Source organism: Meles meles, chromosome 7, assembly GCF_922984935.1.
Source record: "Meles meles chromosome 7, mMelMel3.1 paternal haplotype, whole genome shotgun sequence".
In the NCBI taxonomy this organism is placed as follows: domain Eukaryota; kingdom Metazoa; phylum Chordata; class Mammalia; order Carnivora; family Mustelidae; genus Meles; species Meles meles.
Window position 1 is genome coordinate 103,586,341 of NC_060072.1, and position 12,607 is coordinate 103,598,947.

The window sequence follows — 12,607 nt, forward strand, 5'->3', positions numbered from 1 at the left end:
CTGACTCACATTTTCTCATGTTCTGTTTACCTCACCAGGTTCCTACTTTTGTTTTTTGTCTTTAATATTCCTACTGTCATGGCAAATTATTAATGAAATTACAAAGATTTTTTTAAATCCAGGGTTTTTCAGGCCACCTGGGTGGCTCGATTGGGCGTCTGCCTTCGACTCAAGTCATGATCCCAGGGTTCTGGGATGGAGCCCCTCATCAGGCTTCCTGCTCAGTGGGGAGCCTGCTTCTCCCTCTCTCTCTGCCTCTCCCCCTGCTTATACTCTCTTCCTCTGTCAAATAAATGGATAAATAAAAACTTTCTTTAAAGAAATCCAGGTGGGACGCCTGAGTGGCTCAGTTGGTTAAGCGTCTGCCTTCCAAGGGTCCTGGGATCAAGTCCCACAACAGGCTCCCTGCTAGGGAGTCTGCTTCTCCATCTGCCTGCCTTTCCCATTGCTTGTGCTTGCGCCCTCTCTTTCTCTTGCTGACAAATAAATAAATAAAATCTTAAAAAAAAAAAAAAACGGGCTTTTTCATTGATTTCAGCAGGAAGGTAACAGTAATCAGGATGTCTGATGTCCACCCGCGGCCTTAAAATAAAAGGTTTAAATGTTTCACTTCAACATGCATTGCATTTTAGATTCCTTGTTTGTTTGTATATTAAAAAGTTACATCTGACCAAAAAACTTTTTTCTTTATGTTTTTAAAAGTAATATGAATTGACATTTTCAGAAGTTCATTTAGAAGAAATTCTTTACAATGAAAACTTGTACTTCCATGATGTTGCTTTTGAAAGTCTCTGGGCCCTACTGCTGCCACCATCCCTTCTTTTGTCTTGACTTTCTTTGTTTCTCTGTATGATTTCTTCCTTTCTTACTGACGACTTCTCTGTCTCCTTGCTTTCCCTAGTGGCCGGGAAAGCTAAGACAAAGCCCAACCATCTCTCTTCCCAAACATCAGCCTCCCCTGCCATCTGTTAGTTGTTCCTGCCTCTTGACTACAAAAGAGAAGCTTCGCTGAGGGCTCTGTGTTTTCTGTCAAGTGTTAACCACATTCACCTGGTTTTGCTGGATAGAAAAGCATTGCGTACAAAGGGCAGATACCCTTGCCCACAGGCAACCTCTAAATTTTCGGTAACTAAGTTAACCAGAGGATTGATTATCTTTGTGATTCCCAGGTATTGTCTTGTCTTTTCTCTGTGGTAGTATCATTGGAGAAGGGTAGCTTTTGTTTCTGAAAGACAAGCTATTCTAGAACAGAACGGTCACCTGCAAGGACTGTGAGTTACAGATCTAGGCGGGAAAGTGTCAGGGACAGCAAAGTCCCAAAGAGAAAACGCAGTGTACTAGCATTTGACAAGAAATGAAAATAGCCTGGATAGCACCAGGCAGTCAGAAAATCAGCTGTACTGAATTTTTTCCCCTTTTGCACAGAGCTGTAATAGCCATGAAACGAAATGAAGTTACCATGTTCACTCCTACTGTTACCAGCAGTGGCGACATTCTACAAAGTCTGACGAGCTTAAAGGACCATGTGGCTCCATAGGAAAGGGAATGGTGCATTGCCATGCCCTAAGATTGATTTGCTCTGCAATAAGTAGACTAAGATGTGCATAACCAGCTTATTGATTGACACTTGACTGCGAAATTACTCCCATGGGAGTGGAAAGAGTCAAAATAATGAAATTGCTCAGAGTTAGTAGTTGACAGAGAATTACCAATAAAAATGTACTTCTGATTCATTGGGTCACTCTTTCATAATCTCCCCACAGTTGAATTAAATAAGCAGAGCCTGATAATCCTGTTGCTAGTTGTTTCAACAAATAAACAGAGATAAGCATAAAGTGCATGATTATGAAATTATGATAAAATACATATGTATATCTGTTAAGTAGCCTTAAATAGCCCTTGGCCAGCACTGACAGTCTGTGACTGAATGTCTAATTAATGTCTAAAGAACGTTAATGGTTCTTTCTTCATTTCCCTTTGACAAGACCTAGACTGCACACTATGTTATGGGCTGGAATCTTTCCACTTTTTTCAGTAAAATGAAATTCAAAGTACACAGGCATGTTGACATAGGAATTTGCGAATTACATGTCATGAAGTTTTTTTTAACAAATCCTCCCCATGGATATGTTTATTCATGTCCCTCGTACCATGGACGTGTTTATTTCTGTTCCCCAAGGAGAACTAGGGTTAAAAAAAATTGGCATCTGACATCTCTGATCAACCAGGATTTATTCTTTATCTGCAGTTTTAAAAACAAACCATAAAGTCAGTCTCTTTGAATATAAATTTCTAGTTCCTCCTCTATAAAGCATATTTGTAGATATTTAATAAAGCTGCTATTCATACTGTTTTAATAAGGAATATAATTTTAGGGGTGCGTGGGTGGCTCAGTCATTAAGTGTCTGCCTTCAGCTCAGGTCATGATCCCAGGGTCCTGGGGTCGAGCCTGGCATAGGTCTCCCTGCTCAACGGCAGGAAGCCTTCTTCTCCCTCTTCCACTCCCCCCTGCTTATTCCTCTCTCGCTGTGTCTCTCAAATAAATAAATAAAATCTTTAAAAAAAAAAAAAAAGAGGTCTGGCCCCGCGGACCCATGAACTGACAGATCCACAGAGACAAATCTGCCCGTCTCTTACAAGCGCCACGTCTGGTTCCTCCAGCATCACCACTATGAAGAAAGTGGTTCAGCAGCTCCGGCTAGAAGCCAGGCTCAACCTGGTGAAGGTTTCCCAGGCAGCTGCAGATTTGAAACAGTTCTGTCTGCAGAATGCCCAACCGACCCCCTGCTAACTGGTGTATCTTTAAGTATGAATCCCTTCAGACCCCAGAAAGTCTGTTCCTTTTTGTAGTAAAATGAATCTTTGGATGGTTTTCTAAACCACTTTTCATGAACCAGTAAATATTCAAAGGAGAACTAAATTTGAAACCTGTACAAAAGCATATCCCTGTGACATGTGCCAAACTATATAAACTTCTACTTTTGTTAGTCCTTAACATCTGCCTCTCTGAATTTTCACAAATTTCTATTTCACAAGGGTAATTATTTTATGTACAGTAGCAGCAGCATACAATAAAATATTCAGTGTAAAAAATATATATATAATTTGGGGGCGCTTGGGTGACTCAGTTTGTTAGGTGTCTGCCTTCGGCTCAGGTCATGATCTCAGTGTCCTGGGATGGAGCCCCGCATCGGGCTCTCTGCTCAGCAGGGAGCCTGTTCCCCACCCCCACCGCCTGCCTCTCTGCCTACTTTTGATCTCCGTCTGTCAAGTAAATAAATAAAATCTTTAAATATATATTATATAATATTATATATATATATATATAATTTTAGCGGCACCTGGGTGGCACAGTGGTTAAGCACCTGACTCTTGGTTTCAGTTAAGGTCATGATTTCAGGGTGTTGGGATTGAGCCCCACGTGGGCTCCATGCTCAGTACGGAATCCGCTTGAGATTCTCTCTTCCTCTCCCTTTGCTCCTCTCTCCCATCTTGTGCATGCTCATTCACTCTCAAATAAATAAAATCTTCAAAAGAAAATATGTATATATAATTTTAGGAGGGAATACTAGAGTGCTAACATGATCTGAAAGTTATAGTCAGGTTTTTTTGTTGTTGTTTAGTTATAGTCAATTGTTAAAGAACTTAAACTGTTGTTTTATTTTTACACTTACTTTGCTAAGTAGTATACTACATGTAGATTATAGTATTTAAATGTATAGCTGAAATTCATGCAGGCCCTTCATATAAGGTAAACCCTAAGCTTTTTCAATGTGTTGGTTCATTTTTTATGTTTGTGCCTTACATGGCCCAGAAAATGTTTGAATTTTCAAGTGAGAAGGAAGCCTAACTGACTATCCAGTGATTTCTTATGCAGTTATTCCATATAAGATATTAAACATATTTCAGGAATCTTTGCAGAAAAATCAACTGTTTTAAATGGAAAGGTTCATTACTAAGCAAAATCAAAGACAACTTCCTGAGAAAATATTTGACAGATAGACAAGTTTTAATCTATTATGTGTGCATATATGCTAGGGTACTCGGAAACTAATACATGCTCAGTTGTTAGCAAATAAGACATTGCTCGTTGCATAGATACGTTTCTCTGAACATTTAGCACTTGTATTGGCCCTTTCTGTGTTTTATTGATTAGAAGTTTGCTCATCTGTTGTGGATAGCAGGGATGAAGATGGCAGGGATGGTGAGAGACAGGAGGAAAGATCTTAAGGCCCAGAACTGAAGGGCTTTTTGCAGTAAGCTGAATCACAAAATGCATCTCTTATAGTTGTTTTGTATAGTTTGTCCTCTTATTTGATTTCAACCTTTGTGATCAGAATTAGATCAGGGCTAAAATTCCAATTCTAGGCCCAGAGTTCAACATTTTTTCTTTTCTTTTCTTTTTTATTTTGAGATCTTTTGGGGTTCACATGAAGCGAACCCTACAGGGTTCCTACAGAGAGATCCCAGCTTCCCTCCATGGTAAAAATCTTATATAACTTCAGCATAATATCACAGCCAGGAAATCGACATTGAAACCCTCCTTCCGCCATGTTCACATTTCACTAGTTTCAGGTGCACTCAGTTGTGTGTGCAAACATTTAGTCACATACAGTTTCATCACCAGAGTCCTTCGTGCTCCCCCTTTTATATCCGTGGCCATTTCTTCCCAACTTCTGGCAACCACTAATCTATTCTCCATCTTGATTATTATGTCATTTCAAACAGGCTGTATAAATGGTATCACATAGTATGTAATCTTTTGAGATTGGTTTTTTCCACTCACTGTAATCCCCTTGAATATCTTTTGACCTCTGGATAATATAATTTTTGAATCTGGTCTTTTAATTTGGGTACAAGACAATCTAAGTTATGCTGGTTTCATAGACAACTAGAATTTATTACTGATCCTAGAGAAAACAAATTTATCTCTACTGTCGGTGGTAGTTGGAAGATTTGATAGTGCCAGATAAGTACATAAAGAAATTAAATGTACTCAAATAGTACTTAATGTGCTGGTTTTTGTAAACTTGATTTTTCTTTACTTCCTAATATTCTGGGATGGTGATTTTTCCATGTTATCCATGGTTATTAACATGTTACGAGGGAACTCCATCATTGTCAAAATAATATTGGAGCTGTTATGAAGGACATTACAACCCAAAGAAAGATCTCATATATCATGTTGCAAAGTTTAAAATATTTTTTATTACTCTGTCATTCTATCTCTGGTAAAAGGCTGTGGAAATTAAGATCCAATGTTCCATTTTTCTTTGTGTGAAAAACTGATGACAGCAAGAGAATGTTTTTCTGTAACTCTCTGAACAGCCTGAGTTTATCCCCCATTGAGGACTTATTACTGTGTTCACTCTGGATATTGAAATGGCCTGGTTTATTTCTAAGGCCTCATAGAGAACTTTCACACAACGTTTCATGCTTACCTCACGCCTCTGTCGCTCACTGTCTTCTGGTGTGTTCTTTGTAGAATGTGAGCCAATAGAAGCAATAGCCAAGTTTGACTACATGGGGCGATCTGCCAGAGAACTGTCCTTCAAGAAGGGGGCCTCCCTGCTGCTGTATCACCGGGCGTCTGAGGACTGGTGGGAAGGCAGGCACAACGGCATCGATGGGCTCGTGCCGCACCAGTATATTGTGGTGCAGGATATGTGAGTAGCGTGGGCTCCCCCCGCCCTCGGGGCTGCTCCGGCTGGAAGACTCCAGTCACTAGTCCTAAACTGACCTTGGTCTTTTGAGAAAAGAGCAGATGGGATTGCAGAGCCCAAACCTCTGAGCTGGGCACCGTGCTTCACCTCGCTGTTGGGTCTTTGCTAATGGTACTTCGGGGCCAGCAGGTTTTCATTTCCCAAACTCCACCAGCAGATTCGGAGCAAGGGCTAGTGAGAGATGCCCTGTGAAGCTTTCAGGCTCCTAGAAAAATCACACATGTGGAGAGCAGCTTCAGGAGGTGTAATAACACCGTTAGTTCCAAGCCAGCCGTACTCCTCTCTTGCTGTCTGGCTACCATTTCAATTCCAGATTCCCCAGAGGGAAGACACTGACCTAACATCTCGAGAGAATCATCATCAGCCTTCTTTTTTCTGTTTTTTAATAATATTGCTGTAATTTAAAAATATTTAAAGAGATGAGAAGATGGTCATAATATATTAAATGAAATAAATAGTTTGCAAAATCGTATGTGAAGTATAATCCCTATTCTGTGAATATTTCACAGTATAGCACTAGTTTACAAACGAATTTTCAAGGAAAAGAGAAATATATGGCATAAAATGTATACAGCGATTAAATGACTCAGCCTAATTTTAGAAAAAAAAAAAGAAATGTTAAAATGTGCCTCAGAGCCCAAGAAGGATTATGTGTGTGTAGATACAGACATACAGTCATAGATATCTACACTACATAAACATATCGATGTCTTAAGTATAAGTTCATACCTATATACGCAGGCATCATACATGTTTACCTGGGCATGGCTAAAAAGTAGAAAAGGCCATTTTCTCCAATTCTAGCAGCAGTGGTGTCTGGCTGTTATATCATGACTGTCATTTTGCTCTTTTCTGTATCCGAATCTTGCACTTTACCTGCAGTGAAATTGTATATTTTTATTATAAGGAAAGTCGTGTTGATAAGAGAAAGACTTGACTATGTAAATGCCATCATTTCTTTTTTTTTTGTTCCCATTCATCTTGTGAAAGACCCTCACCCTGGATTCTCCTCATTGTAGGGACGATACGTTTTCAGACACTCTGAGCCAAAAAGCTGACAGCGAGGCCAGCAGTGGGCCAGTCACTGAGGACAAGTCTTCATCCAAGGACATGAACTCCCCAACAGACCGGCACCCTGACGGCTATCTAGCCAGGTGGGTGGAGTCTGACCATCATGCCCCTGAACCTCAGCTTTCCCAAGTGCTTTGAGGAGCCACAGAACCCACAGCTTCTCAGTATCAGCTGGTGTGATAAGCTCTCCTATTTTCTCTCTCTTTTTGTGTATTTCTAGACAAAGAAAAAGAGGAGAACCACCCCCTCCAGTAAGGCGTCCTGGCAGGACCAGTGATGGCCATTGCCCCTTGCACCCGCCACATGCTCTTTCCAACTCCTCGGTTGACCTGGGGTCCCCAAGCCTGGGTGGTCACCCCCGGGGCCTGCTGCAGAACCGTGGCCTCAACAATGACAGTCCTGAGAGGAGACGCCGGCCAGGCCACGGCAGCCTGACCAATATCAGCCGGCACGACTCCCTCAAGAAGATCGACAGTCCTCCTATTAGAAGGTCCACGTCGTCGGGGCAATACACAGGCTTCAATGACCATAAGCCATTGGACCCAGAGACAATCGCTCAGGTAGGATGCGTGGAATGGCCTGGCACCTGCTTTGTACCTGGGGTGTGATGAAGGAGGGATGCAGGGCTCCCTGTCTGTAGTCCTGCTTTTTGTAGAGAGCCAACTAGAGAAAACAGAAAAGAAATCAGTCCATTCTTTAAGGCCCGACTAAGGTCCCTTTAGAAGAACCATTTGTTACTGGAAGGGCCCAAGTGATTAGGTTCATATTGATTTAAACAGAGACATGGCAGAAGTGTAGGCCCCAGGGCATTCAAACACATCATTGCTAAATAGCCAGGAAAAGGCTGAAAAAGAATAATAATGAGGAAGAACTAGCCCTACCAGATCCCTAAAGCATGCTAAAGATAATAAAATAGACAAATTGATAGAAAGAATGGAGAGCCCACAAACAGATAAATATTAGTGTAGGAGAAATATGCCCCTTTCAGCTTAGGAGAAATGCTGGATTAGTCTGTAAATAGTAGGAGAAATAATGGCTAGCTGAAGAACACCAGGTCTGGGTCCTCGTCACTCTTCTCTTCCCAACAGTTAGTGCAGAGGACTTCATAGGTTTGGTTTTTTTTTAATGATTAAAATTGACAAAGTAAAGGTAAGACAAGATTGATTAATGGATTTTCTATCATTCTGCAATTTTTCCTCTAGTTTTTTGTCCCCCCAGCATAGGCCATCAACAAATAATGGGTATCACCAATGACGAAAGAGGTTTAATCTAAAGCATCTTCCAGCTGTCTGAAGCTTAAAAATGAACTAAATCAATCAAAAAAGGGAGTGAATGAGAAATAAATAAAACAAACATGAAGAACTATTAAAGATGGATTATTTTTAATAAAGAGTGTCCAAGGAGACCTCTCTGGATGTGACAGACTTCCAAGCTATTTCCAATATCCTAACTAAAGAAAATTTTGGATGTAAATTAGATTGTGAGGGGGTTTAATGTGTTTTTTAAAAATAAAACCAATTTTAAACGTATAACAATTTTTCAGCAAAAATCAAAAAGACTTGACCTTTTGGTTTTCTTTGTTTGAAATACAGGGTCCTTGGAGACATATATAGAACCAGTGAGATTTAATTACAGCTGAATTTAATGGTTTGAGAAATCCATAAGGTGTCCCTGCTTGTAATAAGCTGGTGAAACAGGATTTAGGTTAGAAAGACAGGGAATTAGGAGCTTAGGAGTGGGAAGTTATAACAATGCCTATTTAACCCTTTTGCTTCTAGAACCAGGAAATCCTTTTTGTTTGTTCCTTTGCTTTTGTTTTTAAGTGGCCTCCATGCTTAGCATGGAGCCCAATACAGGACTCGAGCTCATAACCTGAGATCAAGACCTGAGCTGAGATCAAGAGTCGATGCTTAACCCACTGAGCCACCCCAGGAAATCCTTTAATTGTAAATCATAAAACAAAAACTCAACAGATAAATCAGGCTCTGCACAATCTCTCTGGGGCAAATACTTACAAAAAAAAATCCATATGTGTAGCATCAAATAGAAATCACATACGAAAATAATCACTTGAAAAGTGATGTCATCCTCCCAGAATGGCTTCCAGCTGTGTCCTTTTTTTATCTTTCCATCTCTCCTCTTCAGATTTTCCCTTGAGGACAAGAAAGCCTGCCATCATGGTGTTCATACAAAAAACACGCAGATTCTCTTATTAAACAAATCAGTGGCATCCCCAACGGGGCTTTTCTAAAAACGACAGTATCCATATGCGATCACTGTAGCTTGGTGTATTCATTTAGCAAACCTTTACTGAGCACTTACTGTGTGCCAGGTCCTGTGCTAGGCTTTAGAAAAGCACCATTAAATCATCAGCCAGCTGCCTTCTGAAGGTGCTTACGACCCTGGGAGGGAGCGGGATATGGAAATCCGTTCCCATCGTGTAGCGCCCATGGGAGGGTTATGTTCCAGGTGAGTGAAAGGAGCCCTGGGCGTGTAAAGAAGAGGCATGCCAGTCAGCCCGGGGTGGTGGTTCTTCACCTGTCCTGTCCCACACAATGCTCCCACCTTTTCTGTGTGTATGTGTGTGTGTGTGTGTGTGTGTGTGTGTGGTAAAACACATAATGTAAAATTTACCACCTTAACCATTTTTCACCACACAGTTCAGTGAAGTATATTCACGTTTTATGAAACAGATCTCTGGAACTTTTTCTTCTTGCAAAACTGAAACCCTATACCCACTGAAGAACAACTTCCCTTTCTCCCCTCCCACCCGCAGCCCCTGGCCACCACCGTGCTGCTTTCTGCTGCTGTGAGTGTGACTACCTCACAGAAACACAAACAGACAGTGTTTGTCTTCTCGTGACTGGCCTCTTATTTCACTTAATGTCCTCAAGGTTTATCCATACTGTAGCATGTGGCAAGATTTTCTTCCTCTCTAAGGTGAATAATATTCCGTTGATGTATAGACCATGCTTTGCTCATCTATTCACCCATCAATGGAACATACTGTACCTTTTTGAAATTGAAATAGGCATTTTCTCATTCCCCCTTTACTGTCTGAAATAAATTGACAGAGGAGATACCTAATTTGAAACAACATATAAAGCTCTAAATATAATATGCAAAAATACAAGGAATTAAATATTAAAACAAGTGTACTTCAGTTAATGCTTGAATAGGCTAAAAGACAAATTAGTAAGATGCTTTCACCTATGTATATAATTACCATACCTACAACAAGTAAAAAATGCATATGAATATAAGATAGAGTTAGGGCTCAGGTTATTATAAATAGGATTTTCACCTCCATCAACGTCCGAAGGACATTCAGAAGTTGAACAAGATGCAGGATAATTCATTGCATGTAAATTACCTGGAATATTGCAACAGATCTAGTACGTATAACCCAGCACACCAAATGCCACTAACGCCATCTTGTTCTTGTGCCGTTTAAAAATAAACACACACACACACACACAGACAAGTGGCTCAGTGGGTTGAGTGACCAACTTGATTTCGGCTCAGGTCATGATCTCATGGCCACTCCAGGCTCTGCACTCAGTGGGGAATCTACTTGAGACTCCCTCTGCCCTGCCCCTGACTCATGCTGACAACTCTCTCTCTCTCTCTCAAATAAATAAAGAAATCTCTTAAAAAAATAAAATACACAGGGGCACCTGGGTGGCTCAGTGGGTTAAAGCCTCTGCCTTTGGCTCATGTCATGATCTCAGGGTCCTGGGATCGAGCCCCGCATCGGGATCTCCGCTTGGTGGGGAACCTGCTTCCCCCTCTCTCTCTCTACCTGCTTCTCTGCCTACTTGTGATCTCTCTCTCTCTCTGTCAAATAAATAAATAAAATCTTTAAAAAAATAAAAATAAAATAAAATAAAATACACAGCATACTACAAAAATGCCCTCTCTGGGTCAGTACCCTTCCACTGAGATCCTCTGGACAAGACCATCAGAGAAAGGCTTAAACTGAATATTAAACAACTGCTAGGAGTTAGGCACAAACTAGTGAGTGCTCAAAATTATTTGTTAAATGAATGAAAGAAGGCTGCTTTTCATTCCCGTTCCTATCTATTTCTTGAGAAATTGTTGCGGTGTCTAAACTGGAAGCTATCTTTTAACCATAAGCTGAGATGGAATTCTGAATTGTAAGTCAGCATGGAAGGTAGAAATCGCGAGAAAGGTGCCTGGCACCTTAGTACAACCGGTGTTGGGTAGACAGCTCTGTGCACCCTTGCATCCTGGTCTCCTGAACATGCAGAGACAAAATAATTGTGGGCACTACGTGTAAACATTCTACAGGCAGCGAAGCTGAAACAGCATTGCTCTTGGCAGCCCATCTGCTGTGAAACGAAGCGTAAGGGTTTCCGTACGTGAGTACTAATTACAGGTCTATTCCATCTCTCTCTCTCTCTGGTTATCTTTCAACAGGATATCGAGGAGACGATGAACACTGCTCTGAATGAACTGCGAGAACTGGAGAGACAGAGTACAGCAAAGCACGCCCCCGACGTGGTGCTGGACACCTTAGAACAAGTGAAGAATGCTCCCACCCCGGCCACGTCCACGGAATCTCTCAGCCCTTTGCACAACGTGGCCCTCCGCAGCTCGGAGCCGCAGATCCGACGGAGCACCAGCTCCTCCAGTGACACAATGAGTACTTTCAAGCCCATGGTAGCGCCCAGAATGGGTGTGCAGCTGAAGCCGCCAGCTCTCCGGCCAAAACCTGCTGTTCTTCCAAAAACAAACCCTACCATAGGACCTGCCCCACCTTCCCAAGGTCCAGCAGACAAGTCTTGCACAATGTGAAGACCAAGCGGGCAAGGTCATCTGGGCTGGTGGTTTTAAAGGAAACGGATCACTGACAAAAGCTGATCCATAACTTTCCTTAGTTTTGTGCTTATAACTGGAGATTTTTGGCTTTTCTATGTTCTCGAATGTAATGTCTGAGACTAGCTAAATTAACACGGGCATTTGTATTTTGTAATTTTTTCCTTTTTTTTTTTTTTTAAATAACTGGACATATCTATGTCATTTTAAAGACAATAGAAACACTTAGATTTACTTGAAACTCCAATGCTGCACCGTTTGTAATGAAGGCAACACCGGCCTCCGCGTGGTATAGTGTTTTGGGCTTAGCATAGTGTGGGTGAGTCAGAAACGTCTGAATCCGAAGGCACGAGAATCTGAGTTTCAGGCCCCGGTGTGAAACCACTGTTGGTCTGCATGGCACTTGGGGTAGTAGCTGAAAGGTCGCCAGCGGCATTATTAGGTAGCTGACCGTGAGCCCCTCTGCCCTGTGCAGTGGGACGTTCCCCGGGCGAACTTGCAGCCCACTGCCTGAATGAGTTGGATGGTTGCCTCTTTCATAAGAGCCATTTCCCTCGGGTCCAGGTTAAAAGCTCAAAAGAATGGGGTCATAACCCCTGCAGTTATTGCTTGAGCTGAACCTAAGAAAGGAGCGAGAGAGAATCCTCCAGAGCTCTCAGCGTGATTCCTTCCACAAGCCTGCTCAGGCCCCCGAAGATTTCCAAGTCCATCCCCTGCATTTACAAAGGACCAGAACAGTCCTATTTCAAAGACTCGTGGTTACGCTACTCCCCAGACTCCTTCAGAGATCTGTTGTTGCTAACTGCCTAGGGAATAGTTCTAGTTCCCCTAAACCGCTGTGTTCTCCCCCTGGAAACGGAGCACACACATGGCACACAAGTCCTTGCCTCACTCAGCCTTCCCTTCCGGCTAAATGACCTCGGTTCCTTTAAACATGCTACAGAGGCCTGAGGAACCTAAGTGGAATCCCCAGC

The 12,607-nt window shown here is 41.9% G+C and overlaps 1 protein-coding gene and 1 pseudogene across 2 annotated transcripts in view; both read left to right on the forward strand.

Moving 5' to 3' along the window:
* Positions 1-11,790, forward strand: part of SRGAP1 (SLIT-ROBO Rho GTPase activating protein 1) — a 275,341-nt gene extending 263,551 nt beyond the window's left edge. For both annotated transcript variants that reach the window (XM_046012397.1, XM_046012398.1), the window contains exons 19-22: positions 5,486-5,666; positions 6,743-6,877; positions 7,015-7,354; positions 11,235-11,790. In XM_046012397.1, coding sequence (XP_045868353.1) covers positions 5,486-5,666; positions 6,743-6,877; positions 7,015-7,354; positions 11,235-11,612 — 1,034 coding nt within the window. In that variant the 3' untranslated portion in view covers positions 11,613-11,790. The remainder of the gene's footprint in view (positions 1-5,485; positions 5,667-6,742; positions 6,878-7,014; positions 7,355-11,234) is intronic.
* On the forward strand, positions 1,439-2,973 carry LOC123945904 (annotated as a pseudogene).
* Positions 11,791-12,607: the final 817 nt, after the last annotated feature.